The sequence below is a fragment of the Macaca fascicularis genome, chromosome 5 (assembly GCF_037993035.2).
Source record: "Macaca fascicularis isolate 582-1 chromosome 5, T2T-MFA8v1.1".
NCBI lineage: Eukaryota > Metazoa > Chordata > Mammalia > Primates > Cercopithecidae > Macaca > Macaca fascicularis.
Window position 1 is genome coordinate 94,297,810 of NC_088379.1, and position 25,609 is coordinate 94,323,418.

Consider the following 25,609-nt stretch of genomic DNA (forward strand, 5'->3'; position numbering starts at 1 on the left):
CACTTGACTGATCCACTGGAGCGTGGTATGTCCCACCTATTAAGTATACATCTAAGCTTTTCTAGCTCACATTTATAATTAGCAAAGTAGGACTGAAGTCGACCTTTCCTGTGGGCCTAAAAGAGCTGAATTGGAGAGTGCTTTGGAAAGGAGGTGCTAAGAAAATTCAGTATGTGATGTTGCAGTTGGGCCACAGCTCAAATGGGAAACTGCAACGCGGCCTGTGTCCTAGGACGGAGAATTTCACATATGTTGCTCCATAGGCTCACGACTCAATTAACAAAACATTATTCGCTATCAGTGCCATTCCTATCTTTTCTGATGTTGTGGGGATGATGCATTTACCTATTGGCAACACAGAGAAACATACCTCATGAAAGAATGGGAGTTTGGTGGGGAAGGAGGCACTTCCGTGTCATCCAGGTATTGTCTGCTCTGCCCATAAGCGTAGAACCGAGGAGAGAGCATGGGGTCGCTGTCTTCGTCCAGCAGCTGACGGATCAGGCGCCCAGCCTGCGGCGAGAGGCGGGCTTCATCAGAGTCACTGTTCTCCCGCTGCCAGGAGGAGAAAGCAGGGATAGGCTCTGGAAAATAAGGGCAGTAAGAGGTCAGGACTGTTCCTGAAAGAGGGCAGGGTTGTTCTTTAAAACACAAGTGTTTCCCAGGCTTCCCAGATGCTTTAGGAAGCTGCCCATTGAATCATTTCTCATTTTACAGCCAAGGTCTAGACTAAGGACACTGTGCCCCAACTGAAATCACTAACGTGTCTGACAGCCATCATCTATCTACCTCTCATTTCCATTCCCACTGGCTTTCCAAAGAGAATTTGCTAGGGCTACCCTGGGGAGGAGCCTTGAAGGGGGAAGCCCAGTCGATCAGTGATAAAACTCTTCCACCTGATGGCATCATTGAACAGAAAATGTGCACGCCTAAAATCCCAGCACTTTGGAAGGCCAAGGCAGGCGGATCACCTGAGGTCAGGAGCTTGAGACCAGCCTGGCCAACATGGTGAAACCCCATCTCTACTAAAAATACAAAATTTAGCTGGGCCTGGTGGCGGATGTGTGTAATCCCAGCTACTCGGGAGGCTGAGGCACGAGAATCGCTTGAAGCCAGGAGGCAGAGTTTGCAGTGAGCAGAGATAGTGCCACTGCATTCCAGCCTGGGTGACAGAGTGAGGCTCTGTCTCAAAAAAAAAAAAAAAAAAAAAAAGAAAATGTGTTGGTGGGGGAGATATTTGGCATCACAGCTGTACAGCCTTCACTAAACAACTGAGGAGTCAAGCTAAGGAACCACATCAATCTTGAGAGAGCCTATGTATTTAGGAGTTTATAACTTCCCTTGAGGTCATCCAGTAAGCTGTTTTGTGTGCTTCTGCTTAAGTGTGTTGGGATTAGCACATTTAAGATGCATGCTTTGCGCTCGAAACTTCAGAAGCTGCTCAAGACTCCAGTTAGAGTGAGATGCATACATAAATTAGCCAACAGAGGAAAAACGAACACCTTACAAAGGACAAATTTGTACAAATCAGTTTAGATAATCTGTTAAAAAAAATAACATGCTCAGCACAGAATCTTGATCTGTCATTTAGGGAGGGAAGAAGGCAATTGTTTATTTCTATTTACTGTAAGACACCTCAATAGACTCCTTTCCTCATTTAAAAAAACCCGTCTAAAAGATTTAAAAAATAGATGTCGATGATATAAGGTATTTCATTTGTAATGTTTGCATTATAAAATGAGTTATGCTTTAAATTTACTTGTGGATTACTGTGATTTACACAAGGCTAGAATTTGGCCATGATCTTAAGTTCTGGGATTCCTAGACTTTGAATCATGGAACAGTTGCTCCTCTACCTATCATACTATAAAATGTGCAAAACTATCTTGAATAAGTGCTTATTCAGGCTTCTATTTAAAAATAGATAATCCTAGAATGTTACAGCTGGGTGTGACTTCATACCTCAACTAATTTTGTGATTTCTCAATCCTGGCCGCACATTGAAGTCACACAGGGAAATATAAATGACTACCAGAACGCAGGCTTCTCACACCATCCAAGTCAACAACATTTAGGTGAGGGTCCAGATATTTGCCCGTCACACACACACAAGTTTAAAAGCTGTCCAGGTGATGCTCATGTGCAGCCAGGTTTGAGAACGATTGATCCGACCCGGCAGATGACAGATAAGGAAACTGAAACCCTAAGAGGTGGGTCTAGAAGCTAAGTCTCCTGACTTCCAGATCCATGCTACAACTTAGAATGTGCCAAGTGCTTCCATAAGAGTGGCAGCTTTGAGATTTTTGTAGATCCCACATAATAGGGAGGATAAGCATATTAATTAAAAAAAATTACTTTATATGGCATGAGGTCCACAGGTTCTCGAAATTTAAAGAGAGCTAGGTTATCTGGAAACGCAGACAAAAATACAAACATTCTGAGAAATGAAAGCAGTGTGAAAGACAGATTCGTATCTATTGAGGCTCAAAAAGTGGCAGAGGACATGCTAGTAGATGTGCTTGGCGAAAGCTGGAGACGAACAGGAGGTGTTTCATCATTTGTGCTAACATTATCGGTCTGCTCCTTCTAACTGGTAGGACTTGGGCACAAGCAGCTCAAACTGCCAACATAAAAGAATAGAAAATGGACTGAGAGGCGAAGTAACGAAGGGGGAGTGGAAAGCAACCCCTAGAAAAAATAAAACATGTCAGCTGCAGAAAATGGAGCTATTAAACTGACCAGCTTGCATCTTCTCTGTCATGATATTTCATGAGACAGCGTAATTTTCTGCAAGGACTTTCCCCATGAGAGGGAAAGGGTTAAGATGGCTCGAACAGTAATGCAGCAGGCAATAAGCTCACTGCAGAGTGGCAAAGCAGCAAAGCCTTCCTGGGGACAGAGGGCTTTGGCAAAGCAAAGTCTGATGTTGATATTGGCATTTGAGTGCTGGTTAGTTTGACATTTCTATTCATAAAAACTTAGTTTAAAAGGTGTTACCTTACATCCTGAAGCCCTTTAATGTGTTAGAATCTAGCAGGATATTTCCTTAAAAATGTTACAACTCTTCTTTAAGTTTTCAACTAGGTGGTCTCTGTGTATACAAATATTTGCTTATAAGTGTGTGTGATAAGATAAACTGTGATCTTGAATTCACTATAAAATGCTAATCATGGAACTGAATAATCATTATTTGATGCTTTGTGGCTAATGGCAGGGCCATCCATCAGTTTTCTTGTTTGTTAACACAGCTTTATTTTGTGGCTTTATTCTTCATCAATTGCTTCACTGACAGGGAGATCAAATGTGTCCTTTTCCTAGTGTCTCCCGTGGTATACAGGAAATACACAGCTGCAGTAATTCTAGCTTATCAGTGACATTTTCTCCTAAAGCATATAGTTAGGGTGAATGAATTCACTTATTTTAAAATGAGAAATGTAAAACTATATGAAATTTCGACTTTAATAAAAAGGTATATGCATGTAGAACAGAAGTGAAAGGTTTCTCATCTATGCAACACAAAATGCTTACGTGATTTTCCCCTTTTCCTCTCTTTTCTGTTATTCGATCGTCTTATAGTTTAAGGCTTCTATTCAAAAGAGTTATAAAATGACATGTCATACACAGTTCACTATAACTAAGGAATCAGTAAAACTGTTCCCCATTTTAGTTTGAAATGATCTAAAAGCACAAGGCTCACATTTTGAGAGTTGGCACTCAACTAGAACAACAACAAAGAACTAAATAAGGTAGTGTGGTAGGTAATAGGGCTAATTTTACCGCCTGCCTAGAGAGCTGGTTTTGAGAATGTATTCACTTACCATTCCCAGTTGCTACTTTGGGCAATATTTTATATTTTAACTAGCAATGCTAGAGCAAGGAAAGAGACAGGGATGTTGCAAGAAAATTATTCAAAGGGAAAAACAGGAGGCATGCGAGGCTTCACACTGGACTGTCTTGCTAAAGCACCACATAAAATAAATGCATTTTCATATCTAGACCAAAGTTCCTTGTATACAGTTAGTTTTGCTTCTAGTCATGTGTCTCGTCACAGTGAACTCTGGACATAAGTATGACATGCCTCTCTATTAAAAATTAATCCACCCAGGTCAGTTGACATCGCAGCAGGTCTGAAATAACAGAGATAAAAGCTGCATGCTTGCTACTGAAGTAATAAAAAAGACTAGGCCCTGGGGGACTTCCAGTTCAGACACCATAGTACACATGGATATAACGGAAATTTTCTGTAGAAAGAGGGACATATCTCTGAGTAATGCTATCGTGGTCACTGGGACATAGCTACTCTCTGCTTGGCTGGCTGGATCCACTTACTATACAAAAGAAAACCGGCTATTGAGATGATTTATTTCTCAGAAATCTGCACAGAATTAAGGGGGCTGATGTTTTCCACATTTCCTTTCCAACTGTATTATTTAGAGCCATTACTCCTTGGCAAGACGTAACCATCTTTCTGCTCAGCTGAGTTAGGAGGTACTTGGACATCCCAGACATAGAAAGATATAAGCCTCATGGTGGAGGCTCTTTCCTGAAAGAATTTTATAACATTTTTAGTGTTCCAAAATTTAGAACAATGTTAGTCCTATTAAATTGTTCAATTAGTCTTGTAAACTATCAGAGTTAGGAAGAACTAGAGTAGTCAGCTTTATCAATCACAAATTTAATCCTTACATTTCATATAACTGCTTTGTCCCTGTTTGCAAAGTTAATAAGCAAGCCCTTAGTAGCTCCATTTAAATCATTAATAAATGTGTGGAACAGGATAGGGCTGAGGACTTTTTACCTAATGAGAATACCCCCGTGTGAGTTGACTTGGATCCACGTATGTGCACATTTAAGAACAGTTGTTTCATCAGTTACTAATTCACTACCCCACCTGTCTTCTCTCCTGCTTCTCTGACAGTCAGGCTATCATTAAGGCCCTGTCAGAGGCCCAGCTGAAGTCTTTTCAAATGCACCATTTCCCTAATCTAGAGTCTAGTATTAATAATATCAAGAAAGAAAGGAGGTTGGTGTGACATGGTTAATCCTTAGTAAATCTGTAGAGGACCTAGTAATACTGATTCCTCTTGTGTTCAGAGTCATCCATGGCCATTTGGTAAACTGCGCTCTGGTTTCAAAGAAGGCAAACTTAGGCTGTCTTTTCCTGAAACTATACTTGGAAAGATTTATGGAAGATAAAACTAACACTCACATAATACCTACTAAGTGCCCATACTGTGCTGCGCACTTAGCATATTTTAGCTTATTTAATCCTTGCATTACTTATTAAATAGATACTACTGTATCGACTATTCATTATTACCTACTGTTACCACCCTATTTAAAGATGGGAAAATTAAGGTGAAAACCAAGGCAGGTTTACTAACTTGTCGTAAAGCTGATAAGCAGCAGAGCCAGGATTTGAACCCAGGGAATCTGGCTTGTAACTACTTTGATCTGTTGCCTGTAAGGATATAAAACTGACATTGTTTAGAAAGAGGCATCAGGTGGAAGTGAGGAGACTTTGTTACTCTGAATCATCAGTTTGCTTCTTTTGGCCTCAGTATTCTTATCTGTATAACAGGAAGGTTCAAGCGGAAGGTCTTTTGAGATCTCTTGCTTTTCTATGATACTTTTAGCGAATTTCCTTTCCAAAGTTACTTTCAACAAGCAGTACGTTTTAGATATATGAAGTATCTTATGCCCTTTTAAAAATACCACCCAGCTCCCCAGTTTTTGAAATGGGGAATTGTTATGTTGCCCAGGCTGGTTTTGAACTCCCAGGCTGAAGTGATCCTCCTGCTTCAGCCCCTTAGGTAGTAGGGACGCCAGGCGCAGACCACCATGCCCGGCTTAAAATGCCCCTTTAAATTTAATTTCATCAGGACATATTGAATAGAGTAGCTGACTGCTTAAACCCCAGTACTTACACAAGGAGTATCCTCAAATCAACATAATCGACTGCTTGGGAACATTCTAATTATGCAACTCTGAAGAGCTTTAAATAACACAGAATAGTATATTAAATTTGTATATTCATTTAACTCTGGTGAAAGGAAATCCTAGTAATAACAGTCATGTGGATAAAGCAAATAATAAAACAGCTATGTATATTTAAAAAGGATAAAGTACGCCTAGTATTTGCCAATAAGCATGACCAGACTCGGATCCTATGTTCACTTTGTGAGGGTTCCATTCTACATGTCCTATGGAATCTATTTCTTAGTTTCATTTCCCTTTTTGTTTCCTTGATGTTGAGTCCCAGAAGCCAATGAACATCATTTTCGTGTGGAGGGGCAGTACTTAGTGAATAGCCTGCTGGTGCTCGCCTCTGCAGTAAGTATTGCTTCACCTGATATTCTGCGATTCCACACGAATGTGAGAGTATGAGCTACAGTATGGGGATGGGAAGGAGCAACCAAACAAAAGAGGGGATGGTGGCTTGAAGACTGGTGATGGGGGCTTGCAGGTGGATACTGGTTCAGGTGGTTTTTGCTAATTACGACTTTCGTGTACATATTTTGTTGCACTGGCTTCACATTCACAAATTCGTGCAAAGTTTATTCCTTACTGGAAAGACACCATTTTCTTATTTTAGCTATAAAAACGGTGATATTTTAGTGATCAGACTTATTGCTCTCATTTTATGCAAAAATTCCTTTACTTTTATTATACTTATAGCTATATTAATGCTAAAGTTACAATAAGTACATAAGCTTAAAAAAAAAAGGTCACTGAAAGCAGTAACCAAATGATCAGAATGGCCTTAGTGTGAATTCATGTAGATTTTAAAGATATGTACGTTCAATAACAAATGCGGTAATTGGCAAAACAAAAACAAAAAAAGTTAAAGCAAGTTATCTCAAAAACTACTTGGAATACACAATCCACTTTCCCAAGCCTATCAAAATGCAATGTATTTTTTTTCCAATAACTTAAAAAAAAATCCATCTAGATTTCTAAAATAAAATGTTGGTTCCTTCAATTATAATCTGAAGGAAAATTCTTTATGTTAATAGCTTTAAGGAAACTATAAACTGGCTTGCAGTCACTCTGAAGAGTATTCTCAGCTTTATATTAGCATTATTTCAGTGGCTGGGAGAGACGATACATTTATGACTAACCAAGATAAAAATAACAAACTGAGTCCATTTTAGGAGAAAGAAAAAATATGGCTAATTTGAATTCTAACCAAAAATCCTAGTTTTTATCTAGAGCTTTAGTGTAGACCATATCACTAAGACTTGTGCAAATATAACATTTTTTTTTTGGTTACTACATTTTTCTTTTATTTGGGTAACAGTGACTACTATGGGACTTTTTTGGGGGGAGGTGGGGGCAAAGGTTGTTTTTAACGTATGAATTAAAAACTAACGTGATTATTTCACGGTACTCAAAAATGAAAGAACATAAAGGTACTCAGGAATAGATAACTGAAATTACAAATTAAACAACACTGCGTTTTGCTGCTCAGTGAATGCCTTTTGAGCTGAAAATGTCTGACAAAATCTCAAATCCACTGCCTAATTATATAAAAAGAACTAGAACAGGTTTCTTAGATTGCAAGGACAGAACTAGAGTAAAAAATAGTTTGTTTTCACTGAAGCCCTGGATGCCAGAAATGGAGTTTACTCTTTTTCACCTGGTGGTCTTTTCAGCTTTCCTCTTGATCCTTCATCTAACGTCATTAACATAACTTCTTGGATTAAAAAAGAGGGGAAAGTGGGTAGGGAGAGAAGACAAGGAGATCCACGTGCTGAAACGGGACTGATTTTTCACAGCTAAGACCCCGGGTAAGTCATTGTGTTAAGTCATGCTGCTGTATTGGAAACAGGTGCACAATTTTTCCCTCCTTGCAGCCGTCACGCACATACTGTATAGAGGTAGACTGGCATTTATTTTGGATCCATATTGGTATGTGTTTGGATGCAGACACATGGATAATGAAAGAACAAGCAGCTAGATAAAACTGCTGCAATATCCTCCCAGAAACACAATTTTGACAAGGCTACTCTCTTCTTTGCAAGTACATCTCTAACGTTTTCACCAAAGTCTCTAGAAAATCTGAAGCACTCACTGTATTACAGGCTTTCAGTAAGATGCATGTATTCAGTGTTCTTTTTGATAAGCAAATTCCTTAAATTTGCTAACCTGAAAAAAAAAATCTATCCATAAAAACAAACATAGAAACAAAGCAAACCAAAACATCGTTCTTGAAAAATGGGAAGGAGATTTCATGAAAGAGGCAGGCGGCTGGCATGCAGCAGTGGAAGATCGCGCCACAGAAGGTAGAAATCCTAAAAGCACACCAGTTCCCTATTACTCGGCTTGGTACTATGAGGGGGAAAAGACACGCACATATCAGCGCTCCTGGTGAGTCACAAAGAAAAATAAAAGGCCTGCAAGGTGACACTATGATGAAGGGCAAGCGTATTTTCTTTCTTAGATTGCAGCCGCCCTCAGCAACATTTACCCTGAGGTATTCCTATGCCAGGTCAAGGATTTTCAGTCATTTAGAAATGCAGTTACTTCTGCATGCATAGCTCTCTCTTTCACCCACACTCTCACACGGTTACATGCCTCTCATTTGTGCTTATTTATATATGCTTTAATGATGGCAAATCATCCAAGTATCAGACAACCCTACCTTCCCAGTTCTTTTCATCACACAATGCAGTCAGGTCCAACTGGGGCACTTCGGAGACAAAGCTCTCCTGCTGGTCACCGGCATCTTGATTCCTCTGCTGTTTAGTGTCAGATAGGCTGGGATGCTCCTGGATCTTCATTGTGGGGCTCTGCAATAACAGCACAATGTCCCCAAATATCTACTGTTCGCCCAAACCCAAAAACGTCTGCAGCAATTCCACTCCTTCAGGATAAAACCTTCCAAGCCACAGCTGCTAATGCATCCAGCACAGAAATAAAAATCATGGCTGGATGCCCCCCGGATCCTAGCTGGCCACTTGCATGCAGAAAGCAACTGTCCATCTGTGCTCCTTTAACTTTCCCCAGGCTGCTCTTCCCGATAACTGCAGGCAGCTGACAGTCTTGGTGATTACTGATTGGGGCCAGGAATGAGGGAAAGGAGTTTGGTGTTTTCTTAAAGGAGTATGGCTCTCCTGACTGTAAACAACAACAACAACGAAAACCGGGCTACTGCTGTTGCTAAGGCTGTAGTAGCAACATGGTGTCTTTCGCAGGTGGACTTCTTTGCCCCTTAGGTAAACAGTCCTGCGAGCCAGGAACAGAGGCTGTGTACGTGAAAGCTCCCCTGCCAGCCCTGGCTGCTTAGATCAATTAAGCGGGGCTAGCTGCACATTCCCAGATTTCCTGTGGTTGTTTTCTCGCTGAGTACTGGGAGAACAGACTATTTATGGAGGAGCTCTGGGTATTAAAGCATTGTTTGCGCAAATTCAAACAGCACCGGGGTTTGGTGTCTCATCTCAGCTAGCAGTAAAGAATACGGACTCTGGAAATGAGCCAAAATTACATAGGGAGCAATTTTTTTTTTTTTTTTTGAGTAAAAAGTCAAGAGCTGGCAAGTCAGTGATGCATAATTCATGTCTTACAAATACGCAACTGTCACTTGTTTTCCTACTATTCATCTACTCTGAATATTAAATACTTGGCTATACTTGCTTACACCAGGCTAGGACATCTGAGGGAATGGAGAAATCCTCCCCAAAAGGCTGATATTCAAATCAATAATTTTATGTTTAAACAAATTGCACTGAAATTAATTTTTTTTAAACCTTGTTCTCTGGGTCATTCGTAAATTCAACCACTGTCAGTCTTCTCTGTCTCATACAATTATAAACAAAAGTGTTTATAAAACAGTTTGCTCACAAATGTATTCCTTAAGTAGTACAGATGGGTACAAAAGATCTTCTTTTGGAGTAACTACAAATGTACTTTGGCAAATATACTATAATTAAATGAAAAAACTAAAAACATCTGGAAATCATAAGTGATTTCATTAATGTATGAGAAACGTTCCTATGCCTAAAGCACTACTTAAGACTTGCAGCTACTTTTAATAGCTATCCAACCCACTTTGAAATCATCAGGGAATAGCCAGGGCTTTCTACTATTATATTTCCCTGAAATGATGCATGGAGACATATTTTCTTCACATTTGGGATAAAATGAAATACCATCATTCAGGTCCTGATGAGCTACTAAAGTCTTATAGAAATGCCAAGTAAATCTGGAGATTTAAGATACTTTAAAAATGCAGTTTGTTTACTGAGGAAAAAGCCAGATTAGGCATTTATGTCACAAAAAGTATTTTTCCCTGAAGCTAAAGCCTAAGTGGACCAGGGTTAAATGCCCAAATCTAGTTCTCAGCTTTTTAAGTTACAAAGCCACTCAGTCACCAATTGTGTGTGTGCCTGGGTTGTGGGGGAGCGGGGGTGCAGGCGGGGGAAAGCAAAAGAGAGTGAGAATATGCATACAGCAAATAAGCATTTTCTCAAAAAGATTTAAAATGCTCATTACCTTTACAGACATCAAAAAAAGAATACTAGAAATACGATTTCATTTTTCTTTTTTTTTGAGACGGAGTCTCGCTCTGTCGCCCAGGCTGGAGTGCAGTGGCGCTATCTCGGCTCACTGCAAGCTCCGCCTCCCGGGTTTACGCCATTCTCCTGCCTCAGCCTCCCGAGTAGCTGGGACTACAGGCGCCCGCCACCTCGCCCGGCTAATTTTTTTGTATTTTTAGTAGAGACGGAGTTTCATTGTGTTAGCCAGGATGGTCTCGATCTCCTGACCTCGTGATCCGCCCGTCTCGCCCTCCCAAAGTGCTGGGATTACAAGCTTGAGCCACCGCGCCCAGCCACGATTTCATTTTTCAAGTACGGTATTTCCTTCACGAGGAACATACATCAAGTCATTTACGTCATCATGCCATGGAAAGGACAAGGGTTTTGCTTACAGGCAGACCTGGGTTTGAAGTGTGGCTCTGACATTTACTAGCCTGGTGCCCTGGCTGGGTTGCTTCCCTTTTCTGAGCTTCCATTACCTAACCTTTAAAATGATATAAGTGATACCAACTTTGCAAAGTTCTTTCGAAGATCTGTCAGAAGGTATGAAGGGCCTCTAGCATGATGTCTGGGGCAGGAGAGACACAAATGAAAGCCATCATTCTTTCTCTACTACTATCTGACACCGTATGAAGACAAATGAATAAAACACTGGCGTGCCTCAGAATTGCTAGAGAGAGGAATTGGAGACAAGGCAAATACATTTGCAATTTGAGGGGAGGCATACTGCAACAAAGGATGGAAGACAATGTCAAATGCATTATGAAAACATTTTAGTGAAAAGAGCCACTAGCGTATCCATCATGAATCAGCAACAGAAATTTTGATTTGGGGGCAGATAGGTGTGGGCTGGAGGGGTGAGGGAGGACGGCACATCACACAGAAGGAAGGAGGAATACCAAGTGCAGATGCAGGCACGAGAGCGTGGCATGCTTGGCCACAGCAAGAGAAGTTTCAGGGTGACCAGCGCTTAGGACAAGAAGGGGGGATGGCAGATAGCAGAGGTGTCAGCTAAGTAGATGCTGGACTGTGAAAGGCCTTATATTCCGGGCTAAGTATTATATACTTATATATTCAAAAAATATTATTTCATAATAGGGCTGCCTATTATGTCTTTAGAGATACAAAGACAAAACTTATTCAAAAGAAATGATTTTTCAGTACCTACTATTTGCTAGATGTTTTTTTCATACACTGGTGAAACTATGGTGGACACACAAAATCTCTGTCATAATGAGTCTTACAGAGAAGACAGTTAACAAAAAACTGTTAGGGTTCTGGGGAAAAATGAAGGAATATAACAAATAAAAGAAAAATAAAGTAAGAGGGATGTTGGTGGCAGCGGTGGAGGCCTCTGTTTTATATTGAGTGGTCAGGGAGGGTCTCTGTGATAAAGTGACAGGAGGTGAGAAAGTGGGCCATTTGTGGAAAGAGCATTCCAGGAAGAAAGAAGCCGAGTGCAAAGGCTCTGGGGCACGGTCAGTTTTTCTGTGTTTCAGGAATAGTACAGAGGTCACTGTTTCTGGAATCCAGGAAAGGATGGCCAGAGCCATTGTATACAGAGGGTGAGGATGTGTCATATATAATGAGGCATTAGGTAATTCACATCATAGACCTATGTCAGCTTACATGAGCTTCTATACTTCCTGGCTGATTTGTGGTACAGCAGTGGAGAGATCCCTCCTACACAAACCTACACCAGCTGGCATAGCCCTGGACACCCTAAGCACAGCACACTCCAACCGCATGTGGAAACGCACGTACAGACTGGCCCTGTCCTGCTGTGCTCCCATCAGTCCCTGAGGTTGCTTTCTTACTTGCCCAAGTCCCAACTTTTGGCCCTGCTGGTCTATGATGTGACAGGGTTGTTTTGCCTGAGGCTGCAGACTGCTGATGGTTTTTTGTGCATGTGGGTGCCAGGGAGCCTGTCCTATGTCCTATGGCCCATGGTGAAGTTCTTCAGGCTCCGTAAACACTAGCATAAAAACCGTCCTGCCTTCAAATGTTAGCATAGTCTGGGTGAAGCATCTTGCCCAGGTGCACCACCCTCTCTAACAGGGCTCTTCATATAGTATTGCAAATATTATCTATTTCTCCTACTAGATCATTAAGGTTAAAATGTCAAAGGCATTCTCAAATATAAAAATATTTTTGGTTTCCACTTTTGTTGCTTACATGTCTAATATCTTCTGTTAAATCACGAAGTAAGTAAATTAATTTCACAATTTTCAACTCCAAGATCCTTGTACTGTGATGTCATATGCTAAACATCGTCAAAAATGCTGCACTATATGAAAACACACAAAATATTTGTGTATTGAAACAAATTGAGTGTTTGGCTTTTAGGTGAGACAACATAGTATGGCATATTAGGATGGTTTTAGAGGCAGAGACTCATGTTTAGACACGAGCTTTACTAGCTGCAAGACTTTCAGTGAGTAAACGTCTTTGAACTTTAGCTTTTTTTCTTTTTTCTTTTTTTTTTGAGACGGAGTCATGCTCTGTCGCCCAGGCTGGAGTGCAGTGGCCGGATCTCAGCTCACTGCAAGCTCCGCCTCCCGGGTTCACGCCATTCTCCTGCCTCAGCCTCCCAAGTAGCTGGGACTACAGGCGCCCGCCACTTCGCCCGGCTAGTTTTTTGTATTTTTTTTTTAGTAGAGACAGGGTTTCACCGTGTTAGCCAGGATGGTCTCGATCTCCTGACCTTGTGATCCGCCCGTCTCGGCCTCCCAAAGTGCTGGGATTACAGGCTTGAGCCACCGCGCCCGGCGAACTTTAGCTTTTTTTCTTTTCCTCAAATACAGGAACAAGACTTTGTAAGGTTTGTGAGGATTAAAAAGAAAAGTGTGTATAAAACAGCCTATAGGAACTATAAACAATGTTATTTCCATTTATACCCTACCTTCCTTTCCCATTCATTCATTCATACATTTGGCAAGTGTTTACTGAACACATGCTATGTCCTTGGCACTGGAATTTAGTAGCAAGCAAGATAAGGGATTTAGTGCAAGAGAGAGACAATGAACATACAAGTGCCAAGTATCATGTGTGTTATAAAAGAAACGTAGGATGCTAGGGGGCAAATATGAAGAGAGCTCATCTCTCCTGGGGCCTCAGGTAACATTTCACATTCAGGTCAAGGAGCCATTAATTATGAAGCTATCAGTCTAATCTTTGCCAAGACTTGTCCCTGTCCAGCTGGACCTACCTTTTTCTGTCCTCAGACTTTATGTGATCCTGCTCTTTCTCTGGCTTCAAATAGTTGGCGAATTTTTGTTTTATTCCTTCTATTGCCCTGCACAGGATATAGTTAAGTGGCCTAATAGTTTAACAGAGCCAGGAATGACAATATCAGAAAATATGCCATATAATGCAGTTTGCATAGGAAGAAATGACAGTATTAACAGAACTACACAGAACCACAAACATTTTTTGTTTGGCCTGACAAGAAAGGAAAAGTGGGCCGGGTGCGGTGGCTCAAGCCTGTAGTCCCAGCACTTTGGGAGGCCGAGACGGGCGGATCACGAGGTCAGGAGATCGAGACCATCCTGGCTAACACAATGAAACCCCGTCTCCACTAAAAATACAAAAAAATTAGCCGGGCGTGGTGGCGGCGCCTGTAGTCCCAGCTACTCGGGAGGCTGAGGCAGGAGAATGGCCGGAACCCGGGAGGCGGAGCTTGCAGTGAGCCGAGATCGCGCCACTGCACTCCAGCCTGGGCGACAGAGCGAGACTCCGCCTCAAAAAAAAAAAAAAAAAGAAAGGAAAAGTGGACATAAATTTTCAAAATCCACGTGAACTCCAAAGCTTCATTAGGCTTTGGCTATTGGATTGATTTGGAAGCGAATGTGAAGTAAATAAAGCTTGTTAATTTTTCTGGTTATAATATTAAAACAAAGTCCTAAAGCTTCCATGAAAACAGTGAAGTCAAAATAACAGTCATCCATTTCATAAATACTTTTCAGAAATTCACTTTTTCAGGGCAAATAAGAGCCTGCACTTAAGATCTTGTGATAACTAATATTAATTCTCAGTCTTGATTGAAAAGCCTTGTCTTCTCTCCTTCTTTTTCTTTTCCTTTTTTTTTGTTTTGAAGCAGGATAAGAAACATGGAACTAGTCTTTTTTTAAAATTATGAATGTCGTGTTTGTTATCAAAGGTATGCTTCTAAGCTCTCTTAAGCAGTAGGCTTAGAAAGCATAAAGAATGTAAAAATATTTTGAAAGAACTTAACACTTCACTGACCTTGTAATTCTGACATAAAATGATCTCTCCCAGATAATGTAATTCCCTCACATGTAGTTAATAATTCTTACTTGTTTTGACTTCTCAACAGAGATTCATTGTAAGGTTTTAGTTTTAATATTCTGGATTTTATAGAGAAGAATAAAATATTTTCATCATAGAAAACAGGGATTAAATTGAAGCGTAAAGTATAAACTCCCTTGGAAACAGAACTCTGAAAATCGGTAATTTCAGGGATATCTTTTAGAATCTAGAAAATGCTAGTTTTAAGGATTACCTCTCTTCTGGATACTTGTAGTTTGTTAAAAGAGTTTAAAACTACACAGAAGAACAAAGACTGTAGATTTTGCATGCCCAGGGAGCAGTGTGCTAGGCTCTTCCTCATGTTATCTCATTTCATATTGCCCAGATAAGATATTTTATTAAAATATCAGCCCTTCTGAACCTACCTGAAGAAATTGTACTTTAATTTTGGACATTTCAAAGTGACTCCTGACTTTTTTTCTCATTGGCAGTGTGTCACTAAACAAATTTTAATCCAAACCACATAAGGAACTCTTATGAAATAGAAATGGGTAACTATTATTGATCAATGCCCATCTGAGATCTCAGGAGAACTTCTGAGATTAGTTGCATAATTAAAATCAATTAAAAAGATATGAAATAAAGGGATAAGCCCATGTTCACTTTCAACACATACCTTCAAACAAAACACATTTAAGGCTGCAAACTGATTATTTAAGAACTGGGGTCACAGTTGTAACTTCATTTGCCTTCGAGCGGCAGATCTAAGAGAAGCCTCTCTCTGCCTGTCTCTAAAGAGCATTTCTGAGGCTGAAAACAAGTGTTCCTCATTCTAATGGAAACAGCAGTCCCCCCCAAAAAATCACCTTTCCACAAGAGCTGTCATTTGCTATGTTATCTTATATGAATCCGAGATTTTACAGGGAGAATTTTAAATCACAATACTAATAAGGACGAAGTCTATCTTAATGGCAAAGAAAATTAGAAATATTACAATATATATTCAGTAGTGGACATGTAAAATCTGACATCTCAATCTTATGCAATGAGACCTGAAACAAAATAAATACTGGTTAAACAGAACTCTAGGAGGAGTAACCAAAGTATAGACTTATTTTTCATCACTGAAAATGAAAGGTTATTGATGTTTTTACTAGAAAACCAGATTAAATATTGGGTGGTGTAAGTTTTAGGAAGTACTACATATATTAAAAAGTAGTAAATAACAGCACACTGAAACAAAGGAAAAACCCCTACAAAATGGAAAACAGTTCTTTTCACTGTCTTTCATGGATAATAACAAAATAAATTTCCCTCAGTGAAAGCAGCACATGCTTTCACAAGTAGAAATCATCCCAATCTTGTGGAGTGATGTCTTATTTTTCTCCTTTGGTGCAGCTGTGATAGAAAGGTGACATGGAGAGCTTAGTCTAGATTTTAGTTCACCACCTAATTTTATCTCCTAACCAAAACCATCATGATGACAATTATTATTATTAGTGAATGCCTAAGCAGTGCCAGCAGTGGCACTGGGCACTGATTGGTGGCTGCACATGGATAACACACATAAGAAGAGGACTTGGCACATGGAAGAAGGATGTGAGATTGTTTCCCCATGATTCATCCACTGCCCTGGGAGCTGTCCACCAAAGACCAAGGCAGACTGAGTTCAGTTTAGTTTGCCATTTAGTTTGTGTGCTACTTGGAATTTATGAGTTAATGCTATGAAGTCCATCCACAAAAGTTACTTTTATTCCCTTTTATCTCATAAAAGATAACAGGCACAAAAGGAAAGAACCAGCCTCTCCAGGAGACTGGCAAAGCGATTTTCTTTAAAATCATGTTAGATGGGAGATGAGTAGGTGCTTGCTGTGAGTGGAGGAAGATGGCAGTGAAAGGATAAAACCATAAAAAACAAAACACAACATGACACTAACAGGGGGGAAACACGATCTTTAAAAAGATGCCTAGAGATAAGAAAAGAATGTCAGCTTGTTGCCTGGGTCCCAAGGAAGGAAGCAGAAATGAGTTGGAAATAGATGAAAACAGTGGCTCAGAAGCTGTGGGGTCAGAAAGAGGAAGCATTCCCCTCCTATTATCTGGCTAAATTATCTAGTGAAGAAGTATATATATGACAAGAGTTGAATACAGTAGATATGAGCATTAGCGTGTGTTCAGGGAGTGGGGATTAATTTCTAGGAATTTTATGCACATTTTTTAATGATAATACAATTTTCTAAGAGGGTCTGTAGCTTTCTGATTTTTAAGCTGTAAAACTCCATGGGGGAATAGACTGTGGCTGTCTTTAAATCCCAGCTCCTAGCGCAGTACCTGTACCTAGTGGGATTTAATATATGTTGTTGATTAAATCCATCAGTGAATTTGGTCAGTGCCCAACAGAGATTAAGAATTATTGGGTTAGAGGGAATGTTCTCTTTATATCGACAGTCAGAATTTAAGAGTGGGTTAAGAAAAACTTTACTTCTTGAAAAGCAAAACTGATAAGATTGAAGGTGGAGTTGGAAGTATCTGGAGGTAGTAGATTGCATACACATACATGAAATAAAAATGATGCTCGGCACACTGAATGGGAGCTGGAGTTGGGAGAAAGGGAAACCAAATACTTGGGTCAGCATGGTGATGCCTGGAGGACAAGTGGGAGGCCAGGGAAGTAAATGAAACTTGAAGATACAGATGACATAAGGGAGGTGAGAGACTTTTTCCTCCAATGTCTATTTAAAATGAGAGACAAAACTCAGCAAACAAATTGGATTAAGTAACTCAAAGTGAATTTATGTTAATTTGAAGATTCATGACCTAATCCTTGTGACTAAGACTCACTACCTACATATTTCAATCACTTAAAAAATGCATCAAATTGTGGAAAATAAAACCAGGAGCTTTGACTTTTTGTTTTGTTTTACTTTATAGAAAATCTAAAGAGAAATTCTTGTGCTATTAAAGTTTATCATCATAAGCAAAACAAAATAATTCACAAAGGAAAATAATGGAGTTCTTATGATTTCTCAAGGAATCTTTAAGTTTGGTATTTGCCTTTCTAATCAATCACAGTCATATTACTTAGCTCATTGTCCCTCACTGACAGACTAATATTTCAGAGGGACACTGAAGAGTGTATGAACAGCCCCATCACAGTCTTACTCTTGCTTGTTAGTTACTCACCTCGAAATGCTGAGTGTGTCCACCATCTTTTTCACCTCCTTTCCTATAAACAACAGCAACAACAACAAAATCATAAAATATCTACTTGTTTTATAACAATGTTTTTCATCCATTGATATTATAATTTTATTTTAAGAGTATGTTGAGTAGCTCTAAGCCTAATACTTACAAAATTCAAAAACAAAACACAAAACGAAAAATTAATCAAAACAAAGCAAACTGGAAACACAAATAAACATGACTATAGTTATTTGCCTTCAATAGCACTGTGATAGATTTTCTATTCTAAGCATTTTCCTTGCTATAAAATATTGCTGGTAAATATATAGTCCTTTAAATCCATTCTTTTTAGTTCTTATAATTCACATTGCATTACATGAAAATAACCTTTTCCTGCCCTTGGAAAGAATATTAGGAGATAATTCTAAAATTACCTTTCATCAGACATCCGTTCAAAACCATCAGGTCCGGTTCTCTCATGAGATCGAGTGGAATTGAGACTTTCCATATTCTGTAACAGAACCATTATTGGTTGTCCAACAGGAATGGTAAGAAATATGCAATGCAGACCCTCCTTTCTTTAAAATAGAAAAATCACATAATATGTATATCTAAACCAATTCTAGTCCTCATATTTTTATCTTTGTTTAAACTAGTAAAATTATGACAGTTTATTATATCCTACTTTCATAGAATTGTCTATTGAACTTTATCATCCTTTTAACAAAGATATGTGACAGCATCACAGAAATGGCCATTGTGCCCTATAATGTTTCTCTTAGGTATTATCCACATTGGACAGCTAAATAGCAAAACCCAGATTGTTAGAGAATCAGGGTGGGTCAGACTTAGAATTGAGGAATCTGACCTCGAATCTCCTCAGAAACTGATGTAACATTTTCTCTCTCTCTCTCTCTCTATATATATATGTTTAAGAATGTATATATACATATGCATATACACATTTATATATATTCAGTGTATATTGATAAAATCGAAGGTGGAGTATACACATATATGTATATATACATACATACATATATGCACACACATATACATACTTAGTGTATACTGCTAATATTATCTAGAGTAACATGTAGCTTATACATAAGCTGTAAAATATCTATAAACAGAAATGAAAATTTAAGAACCTTTCTACAATATTTAATGTTAATCTTTATATTAGCCAGGATGGAAAAAGACAGAAAACCTAATTTGAATAGTATGCATTTTCAGCTGACCAGGTAGGGTTACTGCTTACCAGGAGGCATATATGTAAGATTTTTTTGACTGCCTCTGTGAATATGGCCAATGCTTTCTAAATATCATTCAGGTGACTGGAACAGAATAAGTAAGCCATTTCCTTGAAGGGAGATTACACATAAGCAAACAAGAGAATATCTGAATTCAGCAAACTCAAAAACAAAGCTGCCTTGGAAATTTGGACCTGAATTTTGTTAACTCAGATTTATATCTGCATTAAAAGGATATTAAGCATAATCCACTCATCCTGTGTCATCAAAGTAAATTATACATATATGAAAGTAACATATGTTCATCTACATATCAATAACATTCCATTATAATAAAACCCTTTACTAAGTAAATCTAATTAAGGTTCACAATAATCCCATGAAGTTGGCATTTACAACGATCTCCACAAAATAAACACATAATTAGAATAGAAAACGAATCTTTGGCTTGGTAGATAGCTGAATTATTTTCCATTTATGTTGGTTTGGCCAATCTGCCTGGAATTCTCAGTTTGACACCCTGGGCTCCATTAAAGAATAGAAACAAAGAGAGATATCATAACATAATAGTTATGACGGTGACTCTGAATCAGAATACTTGGGTTAGAATTCCAGTTCCGCCATTTGCCAATTGTATGACCCTACTTCAGCCTTAATTTCCTCATCTGGAAAATGAAGATGGCAACAATAGTTAACATAGGGTGGTCATGAGGATTAAATAAAGTGATATATAAAGTACTAGAATAATGATGGGCGCGGTGACTCACACCTGTAATCCCAGCACTTTGGGAGGCTGAGGCGGGCAGATCACGAGGTCAAGAGATCGAGACCATCCTGACCAACATAGTGAAACCCCATCTCTACTAAAAATACAAAAATTTGCTGGGTGTGGTGGCACGTGCCTGCAGTCCCAGCTACTTGGGAGGCTGAGGCAGGAGAACTGCTTGAACCTGGGAGGCGGAGGTTGCAGTGAGCCGAGATTGCGCCACCGCACTCCAGACTAGCAACAGAGAGACTCCGTCTCAAAAAAAAAAAAAAAAAAAATAGAATAATGCCTGGTACGTTTAATGAATACTGTTAATAAAATTAATGAATTGTTGATGTTATTGTTTCTGAACCAAGAAAAACATTTTATTGTTATTTGTTATAATATCTCCAAGATGTTTGTTATAATGTCTCCAAGGAAAATATTTTACTGTTCTTTGTTCACAGTCAAGACACTGTCCGAAGAACAGGAAATACAGTGTTTGTGTCTGCCATTAGAATACTAGAATACTGAGCATCAATTTACACACTTAGATAATTTTAGAATGGATCCGAGAAATTAAAAATTACAACTTCAACTTTATTCATACCTCTAAAGTTTGAGTTAGAAGAGGCCTTTATAAAATGGCTCCCATTAAATCAAGAATAATTGCTCTTATTACCTGAATGTGACTTTCCTGATGAAGAGGGATGTATCTATGACAAAGAATCTTTGTTCCCATTGGTAATCTTCAATAGATTATCAGAATCTTTAGTGTAAGATCTAGTGCAATAGCATTAGGTTTTCCTAAAGCTCTGAAACATGAATTCCAAAGGAAAGCACAATCCTCTATCTTCAGTTCATTTCACAGCAGCGCCAATGAAATGATACATTCATAATTACATGTAAATGACTATTTCCAAAGAACTAATCATTTTCAGATCAAGGCTAAGAAATATTCAGATCCTTCCTGTAGGAGATAGCTTAAAAGAAAAAAATAAAATAAAAAAGAAATATTCAGAAAGAATAAGAGTGAACAGAAAATAAAACATAATAGCATTATATAAATTTAGAGATATTTCAGTTAGAAGATGTTAGAAGGTTAGAAGATGGCTTTTTTTTTTTTCCCCCCTAAACAGAGGAACCAAAATATAACTGAAACAGGCGTTAGGAACTACACAATAAAGTCAGTTAGGTCACACAATAGACAGCTTTGCAAAAAGCAGTTGTGAGATGTGAGAAAGCTTAGCTGACCTCCAGGTTAAAACAAGTATTAACTTCTTCAACTCCATCCCTACCACTTTTTACATGTTTTATCCGTAAGTTTAAGAACTCTCCAACGACTTGAGGTTTTGTAGATGTAATTCACAAAGGCTGATTTCCAACATTGTTCAATATTCTTCTCTAAGGCTTTTTAGTAATTCTAATTGTCATGTTATTTCTCTACACATTTGAGCCTGCTGAATATTCATTGTCTGGTTTTACTAAAACAGCATGCAGGTACACAGTGTTCCTTTTCTAAGGTAGCTGGGATGCACCTATACCTTTTGGAAATGGAAAATCTGAAGAATGTTACAACCGGGAAAGCATTTTTTTTTTTTTCTTTTCAGAATCAAACTAACAAGGGTAGTAAACATCTATGAGTACAGTAACAAAACTATGTATTTCCAGGGGCACAATACATTTTGTAGATTCTAATTTGTATTCTTTGTTTTGGGGTTAGGGAGGAATGATTAAGATAAAGAAATAGATCAGTAATCTCTCTACTTCACTAAGATGAGGGAAGGGAAAAGTGTAATGTACAGGTCAAAATAATGCTGAAATGCAGAATGCTTTTGAGAAGTAGACCTTCAGATGTGCTCCAGGTGCTAATAATACTTGTCTTACAAGAAAATATTGAGTCATTGTCTTTTGAAGGTTTTAAACTGTTTTATGTCCCAAACATATCTCTACCAGGTGTGGTAAAAGAGTAGTCCATTAATGTTTTTATTGATTAGATGTTGAAGTAATAGAATATTGTGGAAGTGTTTTATTACATTAACTTTTATTTTAATTCCTCTTCTAAATTTGGGATCTTTTAAAGGTAATAGGTAATTTTTAAAAAGCAGGAAAGAACAGATTGTGACTTTAGGTCTAATTTAATAAAGTTGCTTCTTGTGTTGCGATTTTTTTCAACCAGATAAAGCCTAGTTTATAATCCATAAAATTCTGACTCATATAAGTCCTATCAATGACTTTCAAAACACAGAATCACTGTGGCATAATTTATTTTGATAATTTTGGGGTGTCAGAGGAACTAAATTTTAAAAACCATTCTCCTTAATTATAAAGATAACCTCAAGTCTAAAAGAGCAAAAGCCTTGATAAAAGTTCATTTTAGACTGTGGAATTTATTTTCGATTATTTTTCTTTCTCCCTCTCTGTGTTGGTGTTGAAAGCTAGGCTCAAAACCTGTTTGACCACTGACTGAAGCACTTAAAAACACTTGGAACAAAAACAAATTCATCTTCTAAAACTGTAAAATGCTGACAAAGCTTTAATAGAGGACACACACAAAAATGCCTCTCTCAATATACAAACAGCTCAATCTGAAGGCTACAGGAATGCTGTTAGTCAAAACAGGTTCATTATTCTAACCTTGAGCTCTAAGAGAAGGAGAATATTTGATAGTCTTGTTAAGAAAGGATTAATGGCATATTTGAATTCCTTTTTGTACCCTTTTGTACATTTTATGTTTTATTGCTTAAAATTTTATAAGCTCATCCATATTAAAAAAGAACTACTGGTATCATAAAGGATGCCTATGAAGAGTTTACCAGTTGTCCACCCAAACCCATGCTACGCTTCTTCCACCGTCATAAAGTAGATGCCCAGCAACAATACATTTCCCAGTCTCTCTTGTGATCAGGTACAACCATGTGACTGACTGCTCTCCAATGGGATGTGAGAAGTGATATGTGTGGCTTCCAGATCAGCCAATACAATGCTTCACCAGGTACAGACGCTCTTCAACTTACCATGGAGGTTATATCCCAATAAACCCATGGTAATTAGAAAATATCATAAGCCAAAAATGCTTTTAGTACACCTAACCTACTGAATGGCATACCTTAGCCTAGCCTAAACATGGTCAGAACACTTAAATTAGCTTACAATTGGGCAAAATCACCTAACAGAAAGCCCATTTTATAACAAAAGTGTTGAATATCTCATGTAAGTATAGAATACTATACTTACTGAAAGTAAAAATCCAGATGGTTGCATGGATACTCGAAGTACGGCTTCTACTGAATATGTATAGCCTTCTTTCCTTACTCAATAGTACAAAGTGGAAAGGAATCCTAGATGTGTGCATAAACATGAAGAGGCTGATACAAGTTAGAAGAGTATTCACTTTTCATAGATGAAATGTGGGCTGTGGTTAGAACACAAAGATAGACCTTTGGTGTTATGCAAAGGAGGCAGTGGGGGAAAGTTGTTGGAGTTCTTGATGAGATGGTCTTTAGATCAAAGTGATCTATGATCACACCACTCCACTTGTCCATCAGGTTCCATCCCCTATCCCCCATCAAGAACATTGCTCCTGCAATGGATCTCTCTTGCATCGTCATCTCTGCCTCTCCATTGGCTTGTCTTATACAAATATTCTGTAACATCACTGCCTTCTAAAAACTGTCTTCAGCTTGTATTCTCTCCAACTGCTACCTCGTTTTTCTTCCCTCCTGTAAGGCAAAACGTGTTCAAAGACTTTCCATACTTGTAGTATCCAACTCATTTCCTCTTAGGCTTTCTTGAACCCACTTAATCAGGCTCTTCCTGCCTCTTCCCACCGATAGAGCTCCCATCAAGGTAGCTGTGGGTTAGCTAGATATATGTGAAATTATCACTCACTCCCTATTCCAATTTCTTTCTTCTGATTTTCTCTGGACCTAAATCTAATGAGGCTCTTGCCTTCATGTTGCACTGGAGATTGGCAGCAGCTCCTTCTTAGTCCCTTGTGGTGCTCCCTTCTCATCTGCTTACCCCCTAAATGTTGGTATGTCTCAGGGCTTAGTCCTTGGAACCTTTATTTTTACCCTTTGTACTCGGTCCTTTGGTGTCAGCTTATCTACTCTTAAGGGTTTAAAAACCAACTGTGTGCCAAAGACTTCCAAAATTATTTATTTCATCTCTCCCTTGACCTCCAGATTAATATATCTAACTGCCTACTTGAATTCTTTACTAGATTATGTCAATTATTTTACTTTAGTCCTTATCCATTTCTCATCACCCCATACGCTATACTTAACACAGTTGCCATAGTGATCCTTTTATAAAGTATGCCACAAAATGGCTTCCTTCCCCTCTCAATCTTCTGTGGCTCCTCATCCTACTTAAGGTAACTGCTAAAGTCCTAAAAATGGTTATGAAGCCTTAGGTGATCAGGACCTCTGCTACATCTTTGATCTCATCTCCTACAATGCTCCTCTCAACTATGTTCTAACCATGGCCACCTCTTCCCTATCCTCAAAGGCTCAGCATGCTGCTCCCTCTGCCTAGATTTTCTCTCCCCAGATATCCTGATGGCTCATTGCCTCAACTCCTTCAGGTCTCTGCACAAGCATCATTTTCAGTGAGGCCTGACATGAATGTCCTCTAGGATGTCGATCCTTTACCTCTTACCACTTTCCATACTCTTTACCCTGCCTTATTTCTCTCCACAGCATGTACTGCCATCTGACTAGATATTTCTTTCCTATCTATCTCATTTTATGAGACTGTAAACTTCAGGAAGGTAGAGTGTGTGTCTGTTTCGATCACATTGTGTCCTTAGTGTTGAAAATAGTGCTTGTCATATAGGTAGCTGTTGTGTGATTGAAGGAATACATAATTTTAAGTCAGTGGTTCACATTGTTGGACTTTTTTACATTATTATTACCACCCAGAAAATCACGATCATGTAGTTTTTGACAGGAGTTCTTGCTGAGTTGTGTTACACTGAAAACAATGGTTGAAAATTGCTGCGTTACGTAGATAATTGTTTTGTAGCAGCAGACATGTTCTGGAGAGGAAAGTGAGTAGAGGCTTGGAGACATGTTGGCTGGCTGTTTCAATATTCCAAATTAGTTATAATAAGAGCCTCAGCTATGTAATGGCAATACAAAAAAGGGAAAGGAGATGCACATAATATCTTTTTAAAAAGCAGAATCAACTAAATTTGACAAATGATTGAAATGCTGAAAGAAGGATGGAGGTGAGGAAAAGGAAAAGACTTGGAAAATGACTAAGGAGACGATGATGTGATTGAATCAGATGGGACTCTTGAATGAAAAAGAGATTGAGGAGAAGATGATGAGTTTGGTTTCAACATGTTGACTTTAAAGTATTCTCTAGGGTGAACTGCAGACAGAATCCATCAAATGTTAATTTGTAAGTCATTTGTAGAGAGGTGACAACTGAAACCATGGAACTGGAGAAGCTCTGAAAGTTCAGATAGAAAAGAGATATGAGACAAAAATCTAGGTAACATTTAAATCCAAGCATGATTTATGGGAGCTTAGCCAGGGAAGGATACAGCAAAGAAGAAAACAGTCATTGTGGTATGAGGACAAGGAGAGGTCAACCATCATTGAGACCCAGTG

The 25,609-nt window shown here is 38.7% G+C and overlaps 1 protein-coding gene across 35 annotated transcripts in view; it reads right to left on the bottom strand.

Annotated features, from left to right (window-relative positions):
* The window catches only part of FAM13A (family with sequence similarity 13 member A), a 371,035-nt gene that overhangs the window by 23,267 nt on the left and 322,159 nt on the right, over positions 1 to 25,609 (bottom strand). For all 35 annotated transcript variants that reach the window (XM_074040148.1, XM_074040145.1, XM_074040141.1 and 32 more), the window contains 4 exons: positions 18,425 to 18,501; positions 17,991 to 18,033; positions 8,645 to 8,792; positions 371 to 584 (listed from right to left, as the gene is read on the bottom strand). In XM_074040148.1, the coding sequence (XP_073896249.1) occupies positions 371 to 584; positions 8,645 to 8,792; positions 17,991 to 18,033; positions 18,425 to 18,501 (482 nt within the window). The remainder of the gene's footprint in view (positions 1 to 370; positions 585 to 8,644; positions 8,793 to 17,990; positions 18,034 to 18,424; positions 18,502 to 25,609) is intronic.